Source organism: Canis lupus, chromosome 9, assembly GCF_003254725.2.
Source record: "Canis lupus dingo isolate Sandy chromosome 9, ASM325472v2, whole genome shotgun sequence".
In the NCBI taxonomy this organism is placed as follows: Eukaryota; Metazoa; Chordata; class Mammalia; order Carnivora; family Canidae; genus Canis; species Canis lupus.
Window position 1 is genome coordinate 39,539,138 of NC_064251.1, and position 24,743 is coordinate 39,563,880.

The 24,743-nt window shown below is 50.6% G+C and overlaps 2 protein-coding genes, 1 long non-coding RNA gene and 1 other non-coding gene across 10 annotated transcripts in view; 3 read left to right on the top strand and 1 right to left on the bottom strand.

Moving 5' to 3' along the window:
- RFFL (ring finger and FYVE like domain containing E3 ubiquitin protein ligase) overlaps window positions 1-10,257 on the top strand; it is an 84,134-nt gene extending 73,877 nt beyond the window's left edge. The window contains exon 7 of the mRNA XM_025440496.3: window positions 437-10,257. Coding sequence (XP_025296281.1) covers window positions 437-468 — 32 coding nt within the window. The 3' untranslated portion in view covers window positions 469-10,257. The remainder of the gene's footprint in view (window positions 1-436) is intronic.
- On the bottom strand, window positions 399-21,160 carry LIG3 (DNA ligase 3). Of its 7 annotated transcripts, none has more exons than XM_025440482.3 (20): window positions 21,020-21,159; window positions 18,870-19,423; window positions 16,319-16,462; window positions 14,356-14,553; window positions 13,425-13,576; window positions 11,950-12,116; window positions 11,761-11,838; window positions 11,115-11,283; window positions 9,227-9,382; window positions 7,411-7,542; window positions 6,943-7,022; window positions 5,909-5,996; window positions 5,461-5,538; window positions 5,032-5,155; window positions 4,316-4,458; window positions 3,898-3,972; window positions 3,335-3,481; window positions 2,794-2,971; window positions 2,349-2,431; window positions 399-1,207 (listed from the first exon to the last, which is right to left on the bottom strand). In XM_025440482.3, the coding sequence occupies exons 2-20, from the start codon at window positions 19,417-19,419 to the stop codon at window positions 974-976; spliced, it is 2,976 nt and encodes a 991-aa protein (XP_025296267.1). In that variant the 5' UTR covers window positions 19,420-19,423; window positions 21,020-21,159; the 3' UTR covers window positions 399-973. The 7 variants fall into 7 exon arrangements, with proteins under 7 accessions (XP_025296267.1, XP_025296270.1, XP_025296269.1 ...); XM_025440485.3 differs by having other exon boundaries at window positions 21,024-21,125; XM_025440484.3 differs by lacking the exon at window positions 21,020-21,159 and adding an exon at window positions 20,360-20,583.
- Window positions 21,161-21,184: 24 nt separating this feature from the next.
- On the top strand, window positions 21,185-23,739 carry LOC118355746 (uncharacterized). Its single transcript, XR_004818805.2, has 2 exons — window positions 21,185-21,523; window positions 22,036-23,739. It is a non-coding gene; the product is annotated as an uncharacterized LOC118355746 (long non-coding RNA).
- LOC112655732 (U6 spliceosomal RNA) lies at window positions 21,823-21,927 on the top strand. The gene has a single exon (XR_003133860.1). It is a non-coding gene; the product is annotated as a U6 spliceosomal RNA (small nuclear RNA).
- Window positions 23,740-24,743: the final 1,004 nt, after the last annotated feature.

Genomic DNA, 24,743 nt, shown 5'->3' on the forward strand with positions numbered 1-24,743 from the left:
GGTCCCCGTGGCCGCCGTGTGCGACTGAAGTAGAACCCAACCTTGAGCTCCTGCTGTGTCAGTGGCTGGGCACCTGGTGAATTGTGCCTTGTTCATTTTAGCCAGTGAGGATTTACAGGGCGTTTACATTGCCATGAGAAGTTCTCCTGAACTGCACTCTGCTCCACTAAATTGCACATGGGAGAAGATGGATCGGTTTTGTCCTCAGAGGTGGGCTTATGTCAAAGACCCCTCTTGGTTCCAGATTTGGGGTTGGCATATCCTCTCCAGGAGCCCTTTAGCTCCCAGAGGAGCAGCTCACATAACCTCCCCCTTCTTTATAAAGGCCCCAGTTTTCTGATACTGGTTCCCTCCCTTCAAACCAGGGCCCACACCCTACCAGAAGAGAACACAGAGAATTAATTTCTAAAATTCATTTTGTTTTCTTTCAAATGAGGCTTCATTCCTGGCAAAAAAGGGCCAAGCTGAATACAAGTTCTGCCAAATAGAAGCGTTTCTGAGGGCAATCTTTTAAGTACAACTTTAAAAGGAGCCTGCAAGGAAATGGGCAGGTAGGTGGCTCTGTGGACGAAGCTTCAACAGCCCAGCTTCACTCCGGCCTTTCCAGCTAGGAGAATTACAGGGGGGAGAGGGAGCAAGGGCAGGGTAACTGCAAGATATTTATAGGGGAGGGAAAAAAAAGCTTCCTTTTAAAAGAAAACAAAAAGACAACCAAACCAGCACCCAGATCTGAAAGATCTATGTAAACCAGCAGGAGAAACGGACTTCACTGGTGGCACCCACAGCACCTAAGTCCTGGTCAGGAAGAGACCAAGCACGGTTGGTGGGTTCTGGAAGATGCACTGCTTGAAGAAAGGCCATCCCACCTTGTCCTTGCCATTGGCGCCTGCCTGCCCCAGCCTGCCCCAGCCAGAGCGCAGCCCTGCAGTGTGGTAGGGAAGTGTGTGGCTGACGGCCAGGGAGGGCTGCAGTCCTAGCAGGGAGCTACCAGCCTTCGTTTCCGGATACACGCCCAAATCCACTCCGGGGAGACCTGCTGAGCCTCAGGGTTCTTGTCCCCGCTACCCAGCACATGTGTGGCTGATGCCATGTCAAATTCCTGCACCAGGTCCCCATCGAATGCCACAAAGTAGCGTCTGAGACGGCTGAAGTCTGGCGTAGAGGGTGGCAGGTAGAGCCGCACGCCAGTGAAGATGTCCAGCAGCACCTGCAAACGCACAGGGGTCAGGGTGTGTCCCCACCCAGAGGAGTGCAGGCCAGAGAGGAAGGTCTGAGGGCAGAACAAGAGCCAGAGCTGGAGGGAGCCTAGTCGTCAGGACGCGACCGCAGAGAATTTACTGGAGAATAGGACCAGGCAGCAAAACCCCAGTCCCTTACCACTACAGAGGACACATGCCCCTCCCTGTCTAGAGGAAGAGTAGGAAGAGCAGGTGGGTCCCCACACTGGGGCCCTGGAGAAGGGAAATGTATGTCCAAGCTCCGTCCTGTGGGTCAGACTAGTGGCTCTTTGGCTCAGTAATGCTATGCTGGCTGGCAGAGCAGTCCACTGGTGCACAAGGAGCTAGGCTTGGGGGTGTCAGGAGCCCAGCTCTGCTGGGCATGGGTTCAGGGGCTTCAGGCAGGGAAATGATGGGAAAGGTTCCACACTTCTGCTGGGGACTGAGTTCAGGGCCCTGCCTGCCAAACTCTGATGCTTGCTTTCACTTGGGGAGTAGGGGAGGATTCATGTGGCTCCATCGCACCGTAGAGAGATCAAACGTTTGCCTATGTGCCCTTTAGGCCAGCAGCTCCCCCAGGGCTGAGCCTCCTTCCTGGATTCAGTAGGTGCTCAGAAGTGGTTTTCAAACCAATGATGGACAAGGGAGCATGAAAGGAGAAAGGCTTTTAAGGTAGGAGGACAATCACCAAGCCAGTGCCCCGTGCCCGCTCTTTGTGGGCTCCTGCTTTGGCCCAAAGCACAAACTCACACTGCTGCACTCCACCTAGACTGGGCTTTCTCCCCTTTAATGTAAATTGTGAACGGGACCAGCAGCCTGGTGGGTCCCTGCAGCCTCTCAGCTAGCCTGGGCTGTTCTAGCTCCTGCCTGCTGACATAGTTCTTCCTCTCTGCTCCTTGGCCGGCCACCTCTGCAAGGCAACAAGAGGGCGGAGGGTGGAGCAGTGTCCTGCAGGCCCTGCCCAGGCCAGGTGTGCAGCTGGAGCAGGCCAGGGGGGCTGGCCCTTAGCCCCCACCACACTTTCGCTCGGCTCTGAGTGCCCAAGTGGAGGAGGTTGGGATCACCAAGCCCTGGGCCAAACTGGTCCCCACCGCCTGCCCCACTGCCATACACCAGGATTCTTCTGCTCACCTTTGCTGGGCATGAAGCCTCATCGGGAGCCTTCCGCTTCTGCCCCACTTTCACAGGGGAAGGTTTGGCTATCAACTTGTGGCCTGCAGGGGGAGAGCTCAGGATGAGGCCGGGGGGAGGGCCAGGATCTGGCTCTGCCAGGAATGTGGGTGAGCGGGGAAAGGGGAGGCTGTAAGCTAGTAAGCCCTGTAGCTCAAGGGTGGCTTATCGCTGGGTCCGAGGGGTCTCTCCTAGGGGCCTGTTACTCAGGTGCAGAGCAGATGGAAGGGACCTAGAGAACGGCTTCTGGCCGACAGCCAGACACACCGAGGGAAAGCACTCCATGTCTGCTTTTGGGATAGAGTGAATCACATGCTCTCAGAGCTGGAACGTGAGACCGGGTCCCCCTCCTTTGAGCTCTGCCTTCAAGGCACACTCACCACCCCAGCCCAGTCCCTTCTCTTACCGCCTCTGTCATTGGGGCTACTCGGCCTCCCTCCCACCTTCTTGGCCTTGCTAGCCCCAGCAGGCCCCGAGACACCCCCGTTCTCTCCGCCGCTGCTGCTGCCCCCTGTGGTGGAGCTTCCCTCCTCTCCAGCCGCCACAGCGAAGTCCGCCTTCTCCTTGGACAGCTGGTACAGTTCCTGGGGAGGCAACGGAGAATATCAGGTGTTCCTGGCCACTGGTTTCGGAGGTGTGTCTCAGTCGCATGTGGCTGAGGAACAAAAATGGGAGGGACACAAATGGCCGGGAAAAGCACCTGACTTTCTTGGTGCTTTTCTAAACTTGGGCCATTTCTTGGGTAATCCATGCAAGTCACTGTTCTCTGTCCCCACCCAGTTCTCAGCAACAGAGACTACAGCCGGGGGCCAAGTCCTGAGCAAAAGGCTGAGAGCAACACGGCTCTCTCTTGGGAGGTGCTGTGGCCCCCTGGCCCTGCGACAGGCAGGTCTCCCTCCTTGCCCTCCCTCTGGACAGGAACACACACACACAGTGTAAGCTGGCACCTTGAGCTGGGGAAGGTTAGTGGCAGATTTCCAGTCCTTATCGTCACGGATCCGGGTACAACGAGGGAATCGGATGGAGATCCCATCGGCCGTGTGAGCCTCAGACCTGGAGAACTCAGCCCCCGTGATTTCCCACACAGCAGCTTTCTGTTGGGAGTTGTCGCTGGTTAGGAAGGAAAACCTCTCCCAACCAGCTAGAAGCAATACAGACTAGCTGAAACCCAAAAAGCCCTGGCTAACGGGGAGATAGGTTCTAATCCCACTATTGCTGCTGCTATATGACCAGAGGGAAGCTCCAGCTCTCCCCTGGGGCCCCAGCTTCTCTGTCAGCGCCTGGAAGGAACTGGGCCAGGTCACTTCTAGAGCAAACCGTTTCTGTGTGTCTAGTCTCATCTTCCCTCTACTAAGGATGATTCCTCACTGTTGACTGGCCCGTCCCTGGGCTGAACAGTCCAGAACCCCTCAGAGGCTGGACCGTCAGGTTGAGATGGTATTTCTGTGGCATTAAAGAATCTGCAAGTTCGTTCTGTGGGCTGGAGGGCCTCAGGTCACTGGGCTGGTACCTTTGGGTCTGGGACTATGAAGTCAGGATAGTAGATCTTGTTGATTTTCAGCCAGTTGGGTATTTTGCTGGGATCCTGGAAGAGAAAAGATGCTATCCTGGGCCATTCCCAAACCAAACCAAACCTAAACTTAACCCTCCCTGATCACGGGCTTGTGTGAAGAGGTGACTTCACAAAAAGCTGCCCCTCACCCCATGGGATCCTCCCTGCCCAGAGAGGGTGTGGCCTGGGGGCATGCAGGCCAGTCTCCACAAGGTGGGCCCTCCAAGCCTCTGAAGGCCTAGTACTTCTCCCACGGCCAAGCAGGAGCTCTCCTCTCTGTGGACACAGGTGAACAATCCCTGTTGTCCCCAAGCACAGCCAGTCTCAAGGATGAGGTCCAGTCCAGAGGCTTGGGCCAAGCAGCCTCCTTCCTTACCTTGCTGATCTTTACCATGTCCAGTTCCTTCTGCAGGCGGGCAAGGGTCGCATCATCATGGCCTCCTGAACACTTGGTGACCGTGCACCACTTCTGGCTACTTGGGTCATAGCAGCCCATGAGGAAGATGGACATCATGCCACCTGGGAGGGGGGATGAATTAAGCTGTGGATGGAGGGGCCACTGCTGCCAGCCCCATGTGCCCAGTGAGGGGCAGCCTGCCGGAGGGGAAAGGCCTGGGCCCTGCCATCAGAGCGCTGAGCTCACCTCCTGGATCTACCTCCTACCAGCTGGAGGAGTCTGACCTTTACGAGCCCATTTTCCTTTTCAGTAAATTGGGGATAATCACATACAACTTGTAAGGCTCTGGTAAGGAGTGAAAAAAAAAAAAAACTGAACAGCGTCTGACACACAGTTGATTCCTCAAGCCCCAGCTTCCTTGCCATTTAGATTTGGGGATTTTCCCTGAGGAGAAAGTGGCCAGGCCCCAGGAACTAGCGGACCGTGAGCTTTTTGTGCCAGCCAGCATGGGGTATTCTTGCTGACCTCTGTCCGCCCGGGTCTGTTGCGCTCAGGGGTCCCTGCCTGTGGTGACATGAGGGTTGGGGCCCTCAATCGCAGAACAGTGGGAGTCCTGCCTGGACGTGCTGGCAGATGGAGCCAGTGAGAAGGCCAGCTACACTTTGAGTGGTGCCTTTCAAAGAGGCCATCCTGACCTTTGCTCCCTTGCCCATAGAAGGCCCCAAGGACCACCAGGTCCGCCATATCAGCCATGGCCCCCTCATTCAAATAGTCTTTCTTCACTTTCAGCCAGTGCCGCTTTCCAGGCTCATAGGTACCCTGAGGGAAGAAGAGTAGGACAGAGACCAAATTAGAATGGAAACTCCAGGAGGGGGGGGGGGATTTTTCCTCTTCATTCTACCTGTTGGCTCTACCACAGTGCCCAGTTCACCCTGGGCAGGGGCCTGTTAGCTCCTGGGCCTGGGAAACACAAGTCCATCCTCTAGGTCCAGAACAGAGCTACTGGAGGCCCTGGCAAGGCCCCCCTGTGGCACCCAGCCCTGGCCACCTCAGACCGCCACCGCCCTCTGCTGGCTGGGGCTGGGGAGGCTGGGGGGAGAGCAAGCAGAGGGCAGAGCGCTCACCTTCACGTCCTTCAGCACCAGCCCTTCCAGCCCCTCTCGGATGACCCGGTTTATCATGTCGACCAAGTCTGAAGCTTTCTGAGGGCAACAGAGAGAAGCTGAGGTTGCTGTCAGAACAGAGGGCGCCGTGGCGGGGAGGTGGAGGTGGTTCCCTTTTGTACACTAGTCAAGTGTCCACTGCAAACACCCCGACTTGAGCAGGTCGAACAAAGGTCTTGCAAAGCAGGGGTCCTCCCAACCAGAACCCGGGTGCAGCTTTGAGACACAGGGAGCCCAGCTAGGTAGGATGTTTTAGGCCCCACCATCCTACGTGGAGACTGGGAGATAACCTAACACAGTGGCAGCCCCCAAAAGAAAAGGACTTCTTGTCCCAGCCACATCTTGACCAAGAGGCTCTGCCCTGCTTTCAAACCACTAGGCTGATATGTGGGGCGGGGACTTTGCTTACAGTGACTTGCTTCATTTCTGAGAACATGATCCGGTTGGGAATTTCCACCATGTTGTCATGAAGAAACTTCCGGCGCTCAGAGAGAGGCCTAAGGGGGATGAGAGAGCTGAGGTCAGGTCGGGACTCTCCACTCCCATTAGGAGTGCTGAGGAGAGAAGGCACAAGGACCACAGGCTGCTTCGTGACGGGCTTACCATCACGAAGGCTCAAAGCCCCCCACGCCTAACAGTTCTGTCTCTCGGGGCCTACAGGGCTCCCTCATGACAGAACCGACAGCCGTGAGCTGCGGTACGGAGCCACTTCATCCTTGCGCTTCCTAGTCTGTCATGGGCCATGGGAGAACTGGCCTCTAGCCTAGACAGTCTGGTCCCACATGACAAATGACTCCCTCTCTCATTTTTCACCCATGCAGCCCCCCGCCCCCAGGCTGGCTGGTCCTCAGGACCAACCAGTCTCTCCCACTTCCCACCCGCCATGCTCAGTGACGGGGCAGTGCAGGAGGGTGGGGGCAGGGACACTTGGCTACCTGAGCAAGGGGCCATACTGGTTTCTTGGGCCCAAGAATCTGATGCAGCGGAGTCAAGACCACTAGTTCTCTGTCAGATGGCCCCACCTACAGTCAGTCCCTCTAGTCTCCAGCGTCCTGGTGGCCTCTTCCAAAAGCAAAACCTGAGCTGAAAAGCACCCGCCTTATGCTCCCATGGGTGGTGTTTGTGGAGAAATAAACTGAAATCCTATAGCATTCATAGTCTTTTTCTTAACAGCCCACTTTGCCGTAGCAGAGAAACTTCTGTGGGGATCTGGGTTTCCTCTCTGACTTCAGCTCTGAGAGATATCTAGTCAGCAAACTGGGTCTCACAAGTGGGGAGCTGAGTGTGTGGCAAGTGTGTGACCTCTTGGCTCCTCCCCAACCCCCCCAACAAAGAGCCAAGTGTGTGACCTCTTGGCTCCCTTCCCCCAACCCCCCTTCCCCTCCCTCCTGTCTAATCTGAACCCCCACCTCCCAACTCAGGAACCAAAACCAGATCTCTCACCTATCCATCAAACTGACATCATTGAAGTAGATACAATCAAAAACAAAAAGGCAGACATTAGCATCCTGGAAGGCAGCTTTCTGTAAGGGAAAATGAGGTAGTAAGTACGAGAGCCAAAAATAAGAGGGCGTGAAGCAGTGGAGAGGACCAGTCCACTTCTGGAGAACCTCTGAAGCACTGGACAGTAAAGCCCTGTATGTGTTCTGAAGCCCCTGGGCCACAAGGGCACTTAGCAGATGGTTCTAAACAGAAACCGACCCAATTCTAAGTTCCTAATACTAGTTTCTTTTATGTAAAAAACAACACACCTAAACTTGGTGCTAAATTCGGAAACAGTTCAGAAACAAAGATAAGCCCAACCCTGAGTGAGGAACAGAGTCCCCCTCTGTCCAGACCAAGAGCGCACACAAATACTTGTACAGGTGCGCATACCTGCCCATTCCTGCACACCCGGCCCTGAGCCAGTACCTTGTGCACTCCAAGAGTCCCAAAGGGCAGCGGTTTGCCTGTCTTCGTGTCGATCAGGAGCACCTCGGAGTCCAAGATCATGCTGTGGCCCCCAGGGAAAGCCTGGGGGATGTAGTCCTTAAAGTGGGCCACCTAGGGGGACAGAAGAGTGACTTACTTGAGGGAAGAATGGGCAGCAGTGATCTAAAGCCAGGCCAGAACGCAAGAGCCAGGCCCCAGAAGGAACACAGAACACCAACACGTGGAAGCCAAACTCAGGTCCAGAACAGACCTAGGCCTTACCCACCACTGAGACGACAGTTCGAGAGAGTGTTCGAGACCCAGGAAGAGGTCGGCCTGGGCTGAGCCACTCTGGGCCATGATGGAAAGTTTGGAGGAAAAAGGAAGAAACAGGGAGTTGGGTATGTGGAGGAGGAGGTAGGGGCAGACACCTGTGGAAGGGAGGCAGCAGTTCAAGCAGCAGGCACCTGTGGGGAGAACAGGTGAGTTATGACAAGATGGATGGAAAGGAGGCAATGAACCCTCTTAGGAGCAACAAGGAAACAGAAGGGTCTTCTCCAGGGTGGGAGCTTGGGACCCGCAGCCATCTTCAGAACAGTACGAAAGGACGTTTGCAATCAGAGTTTTTCCTGATACAGGCAGATCCCTAGTCTCTGAGAGTTCCAGACAGGAGTAGTCCCACTGTGACGGAGGGTGGCCCCTGCCACATGATACCAGCAGTGAGGTCCGGAGAGCACACTTGCTACCTATGGGGCTTGGAGTGGGGAGAGAGGAGGCCTGTATAACTGTCCCCCAAGCACAGGAGAGACAAGGGACAACTGGTAAGAGAGAGTCAGGAAAGGTCTAGAACTCTGAAAGCTGGGCCCAAACCTCTTCCAGGTAGCAGAGGTGCCCACTGAGCAGCAACCCAGGAGAGTTCCTGGACTAGGTTACTGGGCCCCACCAAGCCGGTGAGTCTGCACTAATCTCCCTGGGGAGGCCAATGCTTAGCCCTCCTCTGCATATCTGAAATGAATGGCCCAATGCCCGGTGCTCCAGCAGGGAGGCAGGGGTGAGGGAAGCACGCGAGCCACCCAACACATCTCCTCCACCCCCAGGGCTCTGAAAAATGGAGTCTGTCCTGGGAGAGAAGGCATAGCAAGCACAGAGTCCCCTCTACTCAAAGGCTACTGGGGCCAGATATCCCAGCAGCTTTTCCCTGAGGAGTGCCCCAAAGCTCACAGAAACCCTGGCTGCTGAGGACTCAGGGGCAAGGTTCTTAAAGCCCCTTAATAAAGGACAGGAGTCTGTGCTCTCAGATGTCCCCACTGGATTGTGTTTACATCACAATGTAAGCTTCTGGCGGGGGAGGAGGGCAAGTACTTTTGTCCATTTTTTTTTACTGCTGTACATCCACTATCAAGAATAGCACCTAGCGCAGACTAAGCACTCAGTAAAGGCTTATCAAATTCATGAAGGACAGCCCAATAGCTTCTTTGTCCCTAACCTGTAATTTCACTCGTGGAGCACACAGGACATGGAAACGCAGAAGACAAGCACTGCAAGTCACTTGCCAGGTGAGCTCATGGTCCCAGCATCAATGTGGGCAAGGGGAATGTCACCGTCCCCTGGGGCTATGTGCTAACCCAAGTGTGGGATCTTCGGGTGTCCCCACTGAGCAGCCCTTCATTGCAAGACTCCAAAAATACATACATTCATTCAACAAATACAAAAGAAACTCTACTGCATACCAGAGCTGAAAGGACTACAGAACCACAGCCTCGAGGTTCTTAGGGGAAGGGAGGGAGATGGTCCCAGCAGAGGAAGGGACCTGTACCTTGTGAGGCAGCACAGGCTTAAGGCTGCGGCTGAAGTAGCTGAAGTGATCCCCGTTCTTATGCACCTGGACTCGTTCCCCATCGTACTTGATCTCGGAAAACATGCCGTTAGGACACTTCTTCATCGCATGCTCGATGGACTTGCAGGCCTCGGCCTTGGGAGGGGGAAGGGGAAAGAAAAGCCTGGAGACTTATAGGTGTTCTTCACTGGGGGCTGCTTGGGCATGACAGCCCCAGAGTCCAGGTCCCAAGGCCTGCTGACCACAGGATACCCTCCAGGCAGACTGCTCAAGAGCTGGGGGAAATGTACAAGGCTAGGCAGTGCTTATTTGGACTATAAGCATCACTGCAGCTAAAACAGGAGCTGGGCTTTTGGGGACTACAAATAAATAAAATTCCACTGAAACAGTATTTCATTTTTTTTTTCTCAGTAATTCAGGATCTTGCAGGGCCTTGGCTTCCTATTAAACACAGCAGTAGGGATGCCTGGGTGGCTCAGTGGTTGAGTGTCTGCCTTTGGCTCAGGGTCCTGGGATCGAATCCCACATCGGGCTCCCTAAGAGGAGCCAGCTTCTCCCTCTGCCTGTGTCTCTGCCTCTGTCTCTCATGAATAAATAAATAAAATCTTAAAAAAAAATCCCCCAAAACAGCAGTGACCTCAGCACAGGAGATATGTAGAGGGGAAGATAAAGAGAGGTAGGCGACAGAGAGGCTGGCATGGTAGCAGTGGTCAGAGAGCCCCAGGACAGGCCACAAGAGTGCCTCTGCACATATCAGTGCCATCCAGACTCAACCTAACCACTACCATCCTGGGGGTGTCTGTATGTGTCAGATCATCTTATGTGATAGACACAGTTTTCATTTTATGGATGAGAAAACCAGTTTGAAGAGCATTAGAAGTCCTCACTTCAAGTTATACAGCAAGTGAGGGGCAGGAATGATGCTAGGCCCAACTCCAAAGCCTGTGTAGTTTATCACGAAACTATCTAACCTATACACTCTTTGAATAAATGGCAGGTTGTACAACAGACTCCAAGAAGAATTCGTATGAAAGTCAGAAAGATCACTACTGTGATCTGAGTCCTGTCCCTGGGATGCAGAGCTCACTACTTTGGTGCTGGCCGTGCCACATTCCGGGAGAGAGAAAACACTTCCCCATCCCAAACACAGAACCCTAACCAAAGGCTGTAGTCTATATTGTAGACTACATGTCACAAGACAGGCTCATGAAAGGCACTGCACCCCAATGGAGCAACCCCAAGGCTCTCACTAGGCATGGCATTTGGGGAGGGTCCCACTGCCCAGAAAAACCAATGTAGATAGGAAATCCTACTTCTCATGAAATGAGCAGAGGCTCAAGATGATCTTGAGCAGATGCTCAACCACTGAGCCACCCAGGGCTCCCATGTTATACCAAGTCAGACCTGGTCTTCATTCCTTAGGCTTGTTTCCAGAAGAAAGAGGTCAAGTCACTGTGTCACAGGAAGCCTGGCTCTGCCACTATAACTGTCAGAGCTACTCTGGGGTAGGTCACAGAACTTTAGGAGTTAATGTATCCACCTATCTTTAGGAAAGATGACTGAAAAAGGATTCTAACTAGATGCTTCAGATGGTTTCATACATAATTCACGCAAGGAAATGAAAAACCAAGAAAGGCTAGGTAATTCATTCCAGATTCTACAGCTTGCTGGCGGCAGAGCTGGGCCTCAAGTTCAGACATTTCTACCAGACCACAGTCTTCTCCTTCACCTTTATACACCCATTGAGATATACCCTTTTGCATCTCCATTGTGCCTGACCCAAACTCCTCCGACATTCATACCCTCCCAGATCTCACAGGGAAGGTTAGAACATCTGGACAAAGTAGGGCCAGAGCAGCATCCTTACCAGCATGGGCTGCACTGGCGTCATCAAGGAAGCCTGGACACTCAGAGCTCGTCTCTGGCCTGGCTCCTTCTCCACCTCCTGCTCGTTGCGGAGGACCCGCTCGACCACATCCTGCAGGTTGCGTGAGGCTTTGAAGGCTTCATAGGCATTGGGGTCAAGGGCATCTAACCTGCCGGGGCAGACAGGAGCAAAAAAAAAAAAACAAAAACCATTGCCTTTGACCTTATTGCTTTAGCTAGCTAGCAGTCAGTTCTTGCAGAGAGGAAGGATTCCAATATAGGGAGAAAGCTTACGTTCTACTGTTTAAAGCCTTCTGCAGGATAAAATGTTCTTGGAAAACTCAATGATTTTGAGATCCTGGGTCAACATGGATACTGCCTTAAGCAAAGAGGGAGCTAGAGTGGGCAAGTAACTCATACTCTATTTATTGAACATTTCTATGCTTTCAATTCTAATAACTATGTGAGAAGGGTATTCTGACATTTCATATAAGAAAATGGAGACTGAGCTAGGTCAAGTGATGGGCCCCGAAGGAAGGAGTAAGGTGGAACCAGGACTTGAATCCAGATCAGGACTTAAAACTCCTGACACCAGCTGGCAACACAGGAAGCCAGCAGCTAAGGCTGTCAGAGGGATTGGTACTTACACGTGTTTTGCACCCGAGTTCATCTTCAGATCGTGTTTGATCAATCTGATGATGCACTTAAGGTCATTGGCTGTACACCTAGGGGGAAGGCACATTCCACTTGGTCTTTGGAGAGCTCTGGACCCCTAAACCTTCCTTTCCTGGTGATTCTATCACCCCAAGCCCATCCTCACTGGGCAGCTCTCCCACCTGGAGGCGATGTCCTGCAGGGCCTGTTGCTGCTCATCCTCCTTGGTGAGCTTGGAGAGCTGAAGGAGGAATTTGTCCACTTCCTGGATGGTAAGAAGGCTCTTGGCAGCTGGGGGGAAAGATCTGCTCTGCTCAAAGAAGACTCTGATTGTCTCTGACACGTCGCCCTGTCTCCAAAAACCAAAATTGTTGCAACCCCAGAATGGCCGAGTGTTTCCCCCAAGCCTTCAGGACTAACAGTGAACATCACTCATGTCCCCAACTCACACATATTAATCTCACTTCTTGGACAATCTATCCCACCCACAGTTTCTGAAAGAGCACCTCTACCCACCACAAGATCTGGCCACCTGCCTTGGCCGAGAGGTGATATAAGGACTAATCCAGGACTGAGCCAATTTGATTCTTGTTAGAATTTTTTTTAAGCTTTTAAAAAATTTTTATTTATTTACTAATGAGAGATACAGAGAGAGAGGCAGAGACACAGGCAGAGAGAGAAGCAGGCTCCATGCAGGGAGCCTGACGTGGGACTCAATCCCGGGTCTCCAGGATCACGCCCTGGGCCAAAGGCAGGCACCAAACCAATGAGCCACCCAGGTGTCCCTGATTCCTGTTAGAATTTGAACTAAGCGGGGGGCACCTGCATGGCTCAGTCAGTTAAGTGTCTGACTCTTGATTTTGGCTCAAGTCATGATCTCAGGATTGTGAGATTGAGCCCTCTTGGGCTCATGTGCTGGGTGTGGAACCTGCTTAAGATTCTCTCTCCCTCTGCCCCTCCCCTACTGCCCTCCTCTCTCTCTCGAAAAATATTTAAAAAAATAATGAATTTGAACTAAGAAACAAATATGGTCATCAGATAAGGGGGGGTGGCTTGGATAAAACCTTCCATGATGCCAAAACTGGAGTCACGAATAAACAAAGCTGAATGTTATACCAAGTTTTTTTTTTTTTTTTTTTTTTTAATTTTGAAAAGATTTTATTTTTTATTCATGAGAGACACACAGTGAGATGCAGAGACACAGGCAGAGGGAGAAGCAGGCTCCATGCAGGGAGCCTGATGCGGGATTCGATCCCGGGACCCTGAGACCCCAGGACCATGTCCTGGGCCAAAGGCAGATACTCAAGCACTGAGCCACCCAGGGCTCCCATGTTATACCAAGTTATACTGAAAAAAAGCAAAAAAAAAAAAAAAAGTAGGGTCCTGAACAGGAACCCAAGGAGAGACCATGGGAGATCTCAAATCCTGTCCTTCGAAATCTAGGCCCCTTGGGGCTCTGTGGCAGTATGACTGCAATCCTCAGAATCTTGTGAAACTAACGGCTGTAGCCTCACATTGAGCTCTCATAAAGGAAGCTTGCTCAAATGGGTTTCAGTTTCCTGAAACAGTATGTGCCCCAACCAGAAAAAAGAGGCTGCAGGTGCCTGGCTTGGCAGAGCCCCACCTGGAACGCTGCCCACCCTCCCTTTCCTCTGACCTGCTCTAGGTCCCGTGCCATATCATCTGGGTTGCAGTTAAAAATGCGGCTGAAAAGCTTCACAATCTGCTTATCATTCAAGTTGTAAACACTCTTAATAACACCCGGCAGCAGCAGCTTCACTGTTAGGTACACGTCACCGTGGAAACCATCTGGAGACAGAAGAATCGAAGCCTTCTTGAGAAATGGAGCTTAAACAAATACATACATAAACTCAAGGACTGAAAGAGAGGTCTACATTGCTGTCTGCGCTACCACGATACAAGATACCCTGCGTGTTTTGTTACAGTAGTAGAGACCACAGCATCTGGTGGCTGGTGGCTCACGTGGCTACCTCCCCTGGATGAACTCCCAGAGGGCATGGCTACACTTTCAGTTCAGTGTCGCCAGCGATGAGCACATTACAGATGCTCAATGATGATTTGTTAGATGAATAAAAGAACTGGAAGACTACTCCAGCTGTGCATGTGGGTCACAAAAACCTGATCAAACATGCAGGGTAGTGAACTTTCCTCTTGGTCAAATGCAATACATTCTCCTGGCCTCCAGGGGATCAAATAAAGGCAGAAGAAGAAGGATACCAATATGCTCTGAGCAGAACTGGCTGTATTCTTTGTGGGGCCCAATAAGAAGTAAAAGGCAAGAGTTCTCTGTTCAAAATTATTATGAATTTCAAGGGGTGCCTGGCTGGTTCAGTCGGTAGAGCATACAACTCTTGATCTTGAGGTTGTAAATTTGAGCCCCAAGTTGGGTATAGACATTACTTAAAAATAAAAAATCTTAAGAGAGAAAGAGAGAGACTTTAAAGGCAGTATTAACAGAGGATTAAACCACGCATGGGGCCCTGTGCAAAGGTATGGTTCACATGCCCATGAAACCAGCCATGGCTCTAAGCTCTTCAGAGGAAAACCCATCCAGTTCTAGATCCCACCTCCTGCTGAACCTTTCCGAAGAAAGTCCTGGATGATCTGGGTCTTCGTGTTGTAGCTAGGATTCTCAGCCACCATGGCACACAGCTTCCGAAACTCACGTAGCAGACAATCCTTGTGCTTGGGATCACATCTGCTTGAGGACAAACTTGCCTTAGGGGTAGGGCTTGAGCGGGCTTCCCCAGAGTTGTTGGGCTTGGCTGTTGGAGAAAGAAACATCAGGGATGATTCATTTGCCTTGCTGAGAAGGAAGAAAGGGAAACTAATAACTCTGCTGGCGCTCCAAATGGAGCTCCACTTCATTGCCCCAAATCACCCTATGGGGTGGATACCATGACACCCATCTTACAGGTAATGAAACAGGCTCACACTTGCGCAGAGGCTCAGCTGCTGTGCGTTTCTTTATAGAAGTGCCGCATAGAACAAGTAGCCTTTGTGCAGAGGGTGGGCCTTAGAGCAATGGTAAAGCTGACCGAAAAAGTGCAGAAGAGAATGGAAGAGAAACCAAGGGACAGGTTCATCAGTGGTAAACTGTCACTATCAGTAGACTTGGGGCTGGAAGAAGCCTTAAAGATGACCTGGTTCAATCTCTTCTTACTGCTGAGAAGCCCAAGACCCGAGAGAAGGCATCCCAAGGCTTTTGGTGCTCTCTCCCACTCACCACTTCTTAGTGCCAAAATAAAAGGGGGTCAATGAGTAAGACTTTCCTCCAGACACCCCAAAATACTGTACAACTCCTGAGTGATTCTCTCTTACCTCCTTTACAAAGCACATTTCATTCTGCAAGCTTGCAGCAGAGCCATTAGCAAGCAGGCTGCTGATGTAAGCTTCCTCTTGCCTGGGGTCTGTAAATTATAAATCCATCCTCATCTCTGACCTAGGGTCTAAAGATGATTTTAGGGAACAAAATCTCCAAAGTGTTGGTGCTTGGCAGATTGTAAGACTTTAGAACACCCCATTTCTCTCAGCTCCTCCCAAATTTCCCTCCCTAGGACCTGGGCCCTTCCAGGAACATGCTGTCCTTATTGCCACCGGGACTCTTCTGTATTTCTGGTTTTGGCCTACCACCAAAGAAAAAACAAACCTCAGGGTTACTGATTTTGCCATCTTTTCTCCAGTAGTTCTCATGCAAATACTGTAGGGTAAAGGAGGCAGGTGTTACCATTCCCCCTTCACAGATGAGGCCACAGAGGCTCCGAGGTAAAGCAACTTGCTCCCCTGAGCAAGCTGTCCCATGGCAGCCCTGGGACCAAGACCCAGGTCTCCCAACGTCAAGTCTACGTTTCTTTCACTTGCTTAAAGCTCCTTCCCCGAACAACTTCTGAGTTCATGTGTTCTGCTCTACTTTCTTTACCTGAGTTGGTCACAAGAATGTCTCCCAATAAGAGGCAACAAGGTGCAAGGTAAAAGAGCACAGGTGTTGGGAGTTAAAGAGACCTCAATATCAATACTAACTCCATAATGAACTGGACATCAGCTCTCTCACTCATAAAATGGGGCTCGCGAAAGTACTTCCTAAGGTTAACTGAAGAACAAACAAGTAACTACAGAGGTAAAAGTCCCGAACCCAATGCTCCCTATTATGTAAGGCCATGCAGGACATTGACCATACTTTCATCTCTGCTTTGGGCAAGTTTAGGGATGCAATTTCTCAAAATTCCTTCATTACTAAAACACAAGGAAGTTATAGGGTAGGTTATAATCATTTCCATCTGACCCAGGTGACTACTTCAAGGGGAAAAAGTCTTGAAAACACATCTTTTTTGTTGCACTAAAGATTAACGTATACAAAGAAATGCTATACCAGGGGAATGTTGAAAATTAGCCATTACCTGCCTCTTTGCTCAGACGGAAGCAAATTATGAATGAGGATAGATAGCACAGAATTTTCACTCTTGGCCAGAATCCCAAATAGGATTCCAAATTAAAAGGACCATAACAGCTAAAGTAGCTCAAATCTCTCACCTGAAAAACCAGAAAATTTCCGGGGATTGGTATTGGTGACAAATGAGGCACCTTTCACTGGAGAGGTCACCTGGCCAGTGGCTGTCAGCTTAGCCTGGACGACAGCTTTCTTCTTTGGTGTTCCTGTTGCCTTAGAAGACAGATCTGTAGGACCCCCAAAAGAGGGAAAATGTTTCAGTGAAAGATCCCTGAGAAAAACTTCCCAAGAATTTAACAACTGCTCTTACAGCCTTCCCAGATGAGTTATTACCGTGACATCACTCCAAGGTTGGCTGCGGACTGCTGACCTTTTTGAGTGGAGTCAGTGGGTGAGAGTCCTGGGGCGAGGAGCTCTTTACTTCTATTAGTAATTTATATTTTCATCGGCACTCTCCACCTCTTAACCCATATAGAATGACCTCCGGATTTGGGAAAAATCAGAACACATCTCCACAGATAAAACCTGGGGTCCTCAGCTCCATGGAATTAGCCCCAATTTATAGATGAATAAGAAAGTACAATGAAGATGGAGAACAGCAAGTATTAGGATGGCCCATGCAGGGAAAGTCCCTGTTGCTGAGTCTTCTGAGCTGTGTGAGTTTGATTCTACCTTGTTTTTCGATTAATCAAGAAGTAACACAGGCTGAGGCAGATGGCCAAGTCAGGGCAGGGCAGGGCAGGGCAGGATGGGGAGCTTGAGAAAAAAAAGTATACTCAAAGTAGCTTTCTCTCCTGGACATCTTCTCTCAAAGAACAGTGATAGATAGTTGCCCATTTTTATTTTTTTGCCCATTTTTAGGGCCACTGCCAGAGTCCTCCAAAGTGACCTTCTAGAACTATACTTAATTGAAGATACAAAAATTACTTTAAAGATGAGCACATGGAAGGTCATAAATGACTAACTGGATTTGGAAGTATCAGTATAAGATTTCTAAAAATACACACACGTGAATCTGTACATATGAATGCATACATATATATATAACTGTGTATGTGTAAGCATGTGTTTTGTGTGTAAACATGCATATATTTTCTATTTCTGCCTGCTGAAAGGTCTTAAAAGCAAAGACACCTGGGATGCCTGGGTGGCTCAGAGGTTGAGCATCTGCCTACAACTCAGGTTGTGATCCTGGGGTCCTGGGATTGAGCCCCATATCGGGCTCCCCGCAGGGAGCCTGCTTCTCCCTCTGCCTATGTGTCTGCCTCTCTCTGTCTCTCATGAATGAATAAATAAAAACTCAAAAAACAAAAAAAAAAAAAGAAAGGCATAAACACCTCATGGCAACAAGGAAAGAGCATCTAGATTTTGGTCTCTAAAGCCATTCCCCACTAATTGGAACCAGGATTCTTTAGACAAATGGCTGATTCCAGAGTGGTGGTAGGTAGGATACATACAAGGTAAGCCTAAGAAGGGTGCCTGGCTGGCTCAGTCGGTGGAGCATGCAACTCTTGATCTCAAGAGTTGTGAGTTTGAGACACACACTGGGTTATAGAGCTTACTTAAAAACAAAATCTTAAAATAATAATAATGTAAGCCTAAGCACATGCTGCAATGCTAGAAAGTAAGGAAGTCCTTAAAAACATTAAAACAAGGAAAAAAAAGAGGCAGCATCCAGGACACAGAAACCAGAGCAAAGGGGCTTCCCCAAGTGGCCAAATATAGGACAGTCAAGTATAGAATTATAAAATACAGTAAATTAAAAATCACCAGGAAAAAGTAATCTGTAAGTCCACAGGATAAAATCAAAAGATAAGAGGGGGTGATGGTAGGTACTCTATTCTTCAAAAATATCAATGTCAAAAAAAAAAAAAAAAATCAATGTCATAAAAGAAAGATTATGGAAATGTTCCGGATTAAAGGAAGCCACAGAGACAACAAAATGCAATACCTGAATCTTAGAGTGGGATTCTACTGTGGAGGGAGAAAAAGCTATAAGCTATACAAGATAACATTTGACCAATGGACAAAACTGGAATACAAATGGTGCATTACAGTACTACATAAAGGATCAATTTACTGGAGTTGATTGCTGTATTATGGTCATGTGAGAGAATACTCCCTTTTTTTTTTTAAGTTTTTATTTATTTATTCATGAGAGACACACACAGAGAGAGAGAGAGAGAGAGAGAGAGGCAGAGACACAGGCAGAGGGAGAAGCAGGCTCCATGCAGGGAGCCCGATGTGGGACTCGATCCCGGGACTTGAGGATCACGCCCCGGGCTGAAGGCAAACGCTCAACCACTGAGCCATCCAGGGATCCCGAATACTCCCATTTTTAAGATACACACACTGAAGTATTGAAAGGCAAAGGCCATAAAATGGTTCAGGAAGAAAAGTCAAGCTGTGATCAGGTGGAAAGAACAACAGTGCACATAAGAACACAACTGATAACGCTTAGAGAACAAAATGTTAACAACAGGTGTGTCAGGGGAGAAGGAATATGTACTTTCTTTTTTCTTTTTTTATTCTCACAACTCTTCTGTAAATTTGAAATTCCAAAAAAAAAAAAAAAAAAGTGGGAAGGAAGAAAAAAATGGGACTCTCCTCTCCTCTTTTTTTCCCCTCACCCACCTGCAATGTGCTGGCTTATCTGTTCCTTCTCATTATCTTCCAGCTCTTCCCAGCCTTCCAGCTCTGTGAGGTCCTCAATTTTTTTTGTGGTGGCCCGGGCCCGCTCCAATTTCTCAAACATGCATTTAACGTGATACCACTCTTTCATATCACCCCCGGACTCTGAGAAGGGATTGGGCACCACTTTGCCAATCCGGCATACACCTTTCACAATCTTTTCTTTGCATTTTTTGCAGCCAGCCGTGCCACGCTTGGCATAGTCCACACAGAACCGTTGCTCAGCCATCTCACAGGGCCCACTGCAGAGTCCCACATGCGACCCTGGCAAAAAAACAAGGCAGGTGGCACGTGGTCTTAGACTGCCTTCCTGGAATGACAGAACAGGCTTTCTTCTCTGGAGGAGGCAGGACCCATGAAGCAGACCTCTTTCTGACCAATGGCTGAACTGTCTTATGTCAGGCCAGTGATGTGGCTCTCGGAACAGGCACAATTCTTTTCGCCTGAGTGCGCGGAAGGTTGGTGGGAAGAGGATCTTGAAAGCCAAAGTCATACAGCTGTGTGAGAGGCAGAAAAAGTGAGATATAAATGAGGAGCCAGGCTTCCACTTTCTCCTAAGCCCAAAGCCTTAATACATCCCATGCTGACCAACCAAACATTTCCCAAAGTATTAAAGATTTATTGCCTATAAGATGAAGAAGAGTTCCAGGACAGGAAAATTCAGTTTGCAGAAGGGTGTTCAAATACTTAACGCACGCATGTACATCTAACAAATCACAACCAAGAGAATCAAATCCAAATAACATGAAAGCTTTTCTCAGGCCATCAGCGATACCAGATACTTATAGTGGATGATGACTCTTACGTATTACAGGATCCTGAAGTTTCTTTTTAGTCATCATCAAAGCAAAACAAAAAAAAATTACATGATGCTCATAAAGTTTTTTTTTTTTTAAGATTTATTTATTTATTCATCCATTCTGAGAGAGAGAGGCAGAGACACAGGCAGAGGGAGAAGCAGGCTCCATGCAGGGAGCCCGACGTGGGACTCGATCCCAGGTCTCCAGGATCACGCCCTGGGCCAAAGGCGGAACCAAACCGCTGAGCCACCGGGGCTGCCCTCATGAAGTTTTTAATGTGAAGTATAACATACAGGCCATTCTCAGAAAATAAAATGAGGTCACCCTATAGACTTGTGATGTAATCAGATGACCTATTTTGAGAGGCAATTAAATGGAGCCTAGAACCAGCCTGCCTGGGTTCCTATCTTCGCTCCTTAGCTGTGTGACCTCTCCCAATTCCCTGCAGCGCTAGGGCGCGGACAACAGACTCCCCAGCTTGTCCTTCCCAGCGCGGGAGCTCTTACCCCGCTCAGGAAAGCGGAGGCTCCCTCCCGCTGTGCGCTCAGCCTGCTCTGCTCGGAGCGCGGTGTAGGAGGCAGGAGGCAGGGGAACCCATAAATCACCCCAAACGGAGGCGGGGGTTACGCTCACATGGTGTCCTCCCGCCTTTCTAGATTCCTATGTTCTAAAGCATCTCGTTGTTCTCATTTTAAATACGCTGGGAATCCTGTGCAGCCCGCGCAGGCTTCGCGGTGAGACCGTGAGACCGCGGCGGGTCTGCGAGGACCAGCAGGCTTGAGGTCCCGCAGCGCAGCAGAAGGGGCCCCCGGCGCTCAGCACCCCCGGGCCTCCACCCGGTGCTCGGGAGGCCCCGGGCCCCGCCCCGCCCCGCCCCCGCCCCGCGCCAGGCCCCGCCGCCCCGCAGCCCCGCGCCCGCCCCGCAGCCCCGCATCCATCCCGCGCCTCCTGCGGGGGCCCCGTTCCCGCGGGGGCCTCCCGACGCCCCGGGGCGTGTGCAGGGCGCGCCGGCCAGCGCGGCCCGGAGGCGGTGCGGGCGCGGGGGCACCGGAAGCCTCCCGCCCGCCCCGCCGCGCACCGGCCTCGGCGCAGCCGCCGTGCAGACCTGGCCCGGCCCTGGGAGCCCTCCCACCCGCGGAGCCGCGGGGTCCCGGGGAGCCGCGGGCCAGCCCCCGCGGGCTCCCGGGGGGCCGCCACGTCACGGAGGGTGTGCCCCGGGGCTCGGCGGGCGGGGGAGGAGCCGAGGGGGCCGGCTCCGGCCCGCCGCCCGGCCCCGCCGCGCCCGCCCCTCACCTGCCTTCCCGGCTCCGGCGCACCCCGCAGGCCTCGGACCCGGCGCCCCGGGCCGCGCGCCGCCACGACGGTTGGAGCGCCTGTCTCTTTAAATCCGGGTCCTCGAGCCGGCCGCAGCGCGCAGGCGCAGAGGGCGGAGCCCGCGCCGCTCCAGGCGTCCCCGCCCCCCTCCTGCCACGTGGGCGGCGGTCAGGTGAGGCTCCGGGCGCGGCGCGGCGGCGGCGGCGGCGGCGCTGGAGGCAGCTGGGGGCGCTGCGGGCTCGGCCCGGCCCGGCCTGAGCGGAGTCCTTAGAGAGAACGGTCCAGGGAGCGCGTCGTGATGAGGCTGGGGCAGGCGGGGGCCTCCTCCTTCCACCTGTTTCCCTGTGTTCGGCCGTGTGTCCCGCACGGTACACCGGTGAAAAGAGGCGCCAGGTATATAGACAGAGACCTAGAGTGTGGAGCAGTGATGGCGAGAGGAAATACCTTGTATTGCTTAAGTGCACTTACTGCCCTTCACCTCAGGTCAGTTTTTGGGGGGATCAGGATGGCTGTTCTTACCAAGGACTAGCCGGCTCAGAACCTGAGTGACTTGGGGGCGGGGTGGGGGCGGGGTGGGGGCAGGAACTGCGCGCCGCCGGGCGTCGTTGGAGGGTTAAGCCACAGTCGGATTCTGCAGAGAATTCTATGCTATGCGAAAAAGAGCTCGGCTTTTGTAACGTAGGGGATGGAGAGCCACCAAGGGCCTCGTGGAATCATCCTAACTACTTTTGAGGCTGGGAAGGGGAGAGACTGAGGCAAGGGAAGACATTAGAAGGTTCTTGGTACTTGCCGAGACAGCGTATATACAAAGTTGGAGCATACGGCGAAGGTTAGCGGGGCCCCTGTGCAAGGATGCCCCACACATTCGTGAAGAGTTCCATACTGTTCAGGAAGATTCTTTAAAAATTGCATCTATATGAGATGGTGTATGCTAAGTAAACTTCCTGTGGCAATCGTTTCCTGGTATATGCAAGTCAAACCCTTATGCTGTGTAGGCCTTGAACTTCCGTGGTGATGTTGAGTGCTGTCATTGCTACCCACATGTGGCTCCCGACCTCTTGAAATGTGGCTAGTCCAAATCGAGATGAACTGTAAGTTGTAAAATGCACACTGATTTCAAAGACGGGTTGCCAAGCAAAAAAAAAAAAAAACCTGTAAGATAACTCATCAATGATATATATGTTAAAAAAAATATATGTATTCGTGTTGATTCACATGTTAAAGTATTATTTTAGATATGTTGGGCTGAATAAAAATATATTAAAATTAATTTCAACTGTTTTTACTCTTTTGAAAATGTGGTGGTGCCCAGAAAATGTAAAACTGCGTCCTCAGCTCATATTGATACGTACATCGGAAAGCACTGCCCTGGACTTCAAATGTTTGTGGAGGGTGACATCTGTGCCTTATGCATCTCTTTATCCTCAATGTCTAGGGTAATACTAGACACTTAGTAGGCACTCAGCAAATATTTATAAATAAACCCCTGAGTGACTGGAATGAAAGTGATCAGCTCCCTAGAAGGATGTTTATTACATTGTATCTTTGACAGTGTTTGATGTTAATGTGCAATAAGACTCAGGTTTGTTTAATGTTTGTTTTGCTTGATGACAGCTCCAAGGAACCCCCAAATCTCTTTGATTCACCCGCACTCCCCAGTCCCCCACCTCTCAGTGTAAAATGGAACTAGGTGTGAATGCTGGCAGTTGCATTTCCTCAGAGAAGGAGAATGAAGTAATGTGTGGTGGGCACTGATTTAGGTCTGAATTCTCTTCCACTACTGGCTGTTGTAACCTTTGTCTATTTTCTTAACTTCTCTGGGCTTCAGTTTTCATGGTGAACTGGGGATAAAAATACCTTCTAGGATTGTGTGTGACAGTTAAATGATATGACTGATACTAACTTGCAAACTGCTTGGCTGGCACTTGGAGGTATTTCAGCAAATGTTCATTCCCTTCTACTCCCCATCCTGGATACATTCATACCCCTGCAGAGTTGAATCAATCACGCAATTATTTTTTTTTAAGATTTTATTTATTTATTTGACAGAGAGGGAAAGAGATCACAAGCATGGGGAGCAGCAGGAGAGGGAGAATCAGCTCTCAGCTGAGCAGGAGTCCCAATGCAGGGCTCCATCCTAGGACCCTGGGATCATGACCTGAGCCGAAGGCAGACCCTTAACCGACTGAGCCACTCAGGCACCCCTCAATCAGGCAATTATTGAATGCCTACTCTCTGTGAGGCACTATTCCAGGAAGTGGAATACAGTAATGAAACAGACACAAATACCTCCTCAAGGGGATCCCTGGGTGGCTCAGCGGTTTAGCACCTGCCTTGGACCCAGGGCATGATCCTGGGTTCCCAGGATCGAGTCCCACATCAGGCTCCCTGCATGGAGCCTGTTTCTCCCTCTGCCTGTGTCTCTGCCTCTCTCTCTTTCTCTGTGTCTCTCATGAATAAATAAATAAAATCTTTAAAAAAACAAAAACAAATCTCTCCTCAAGGAGCTCAGAGGTTAGTGTGGGAGATAGATAATAAACCGTAAATAAAATGCATAGTATGTGCACTGATGATGAGTGCTGTGGAGAAAAAGTGCAGAGGAGGAGGATAGGAGATGCCAGGCAGGGTGGAGGTGGGGGGTTGCGTTTTTAAACACAGTGTTCAGAAAAAAAAAAAAAAAAAAAAAAAAAAAAAATAAACACAGTGTTCAGGAAGGTCTCTGCCACGAAATGACAATGGAGTAAAGACAACAGAATGAGAGCTGCGTGGTGTTCTAGGGTACGGGGAACCGCAAGTAAGGGCCGAGGCCAGGCTAAGTCATGTAATGAGATCAGCAAGGAGATGGCTGTGCTTACAGCAGCAGGAGTTAAGGTTGAGAAGAACTGGAGCCCAGGTCAGCAGGGGATCTGGAGACAGACCCTAGAGCGCCTTGTAAACACATTAGAGTTGTTGCCATTTGTGGCAGGTAAATAGGAAGCTGGTGGATTGTATTGAGCAGAGAAGTAACACTATCTGACTTCAGTTTTAACAGGATTGCCATCAGTCTGGCTGCTGTGTAGAGAAACTGGGAGGCAGTCAGTTGGCTACTGTAAAAATATAGAGGAAAATGAGGACAGCTTGGGTGGTAAACAGTGAAAGAGTAAGTATTCATGTAAATATTTGTAAGTGCATTTTTCGAGGGCATGCTTTAATTGAAGTCTTTTTTTTTTTTTTAAGATTTTATTTATTTTAGAGAGAGAGCAAGCGTATGAGCAGGGGAAGTGCAGAGGGAGAGAGAGAGTCCCAGGCAGTCTCCGTGCTGAGCCCGGAGCCTGTCACAGGTCCTAATCACAGGACCCTTGAGATCCGGACTTGAGCCACAATTAGGAGTCGGACACTTACTTCCTCAAGTGGATGACAAAACTACCTAACTTGTCATTCTAAGCATAAAGCCCTCAGAACAGAGCAGGGCATACAGCAATTTCATGATTCAAGCCAATAATGACCTTGGTGGCAAATGCACAGGATACCCACTACCTACCTATTCCTAGTTACTCGAAGTCCTATGATTAAGTCCTCCTCTCAGACCTTGATGCTACCTAATCCTCCAGGGCACTGATTCTGCTGTGAGCTCTCAGAGCTTCTGCCACCCGCTGTAAGACTGTAGCATCCCTGACTTCCAATTTAAGCTCCTGAGGATTGTTAAGAAGAAGAAAAAAAAAAA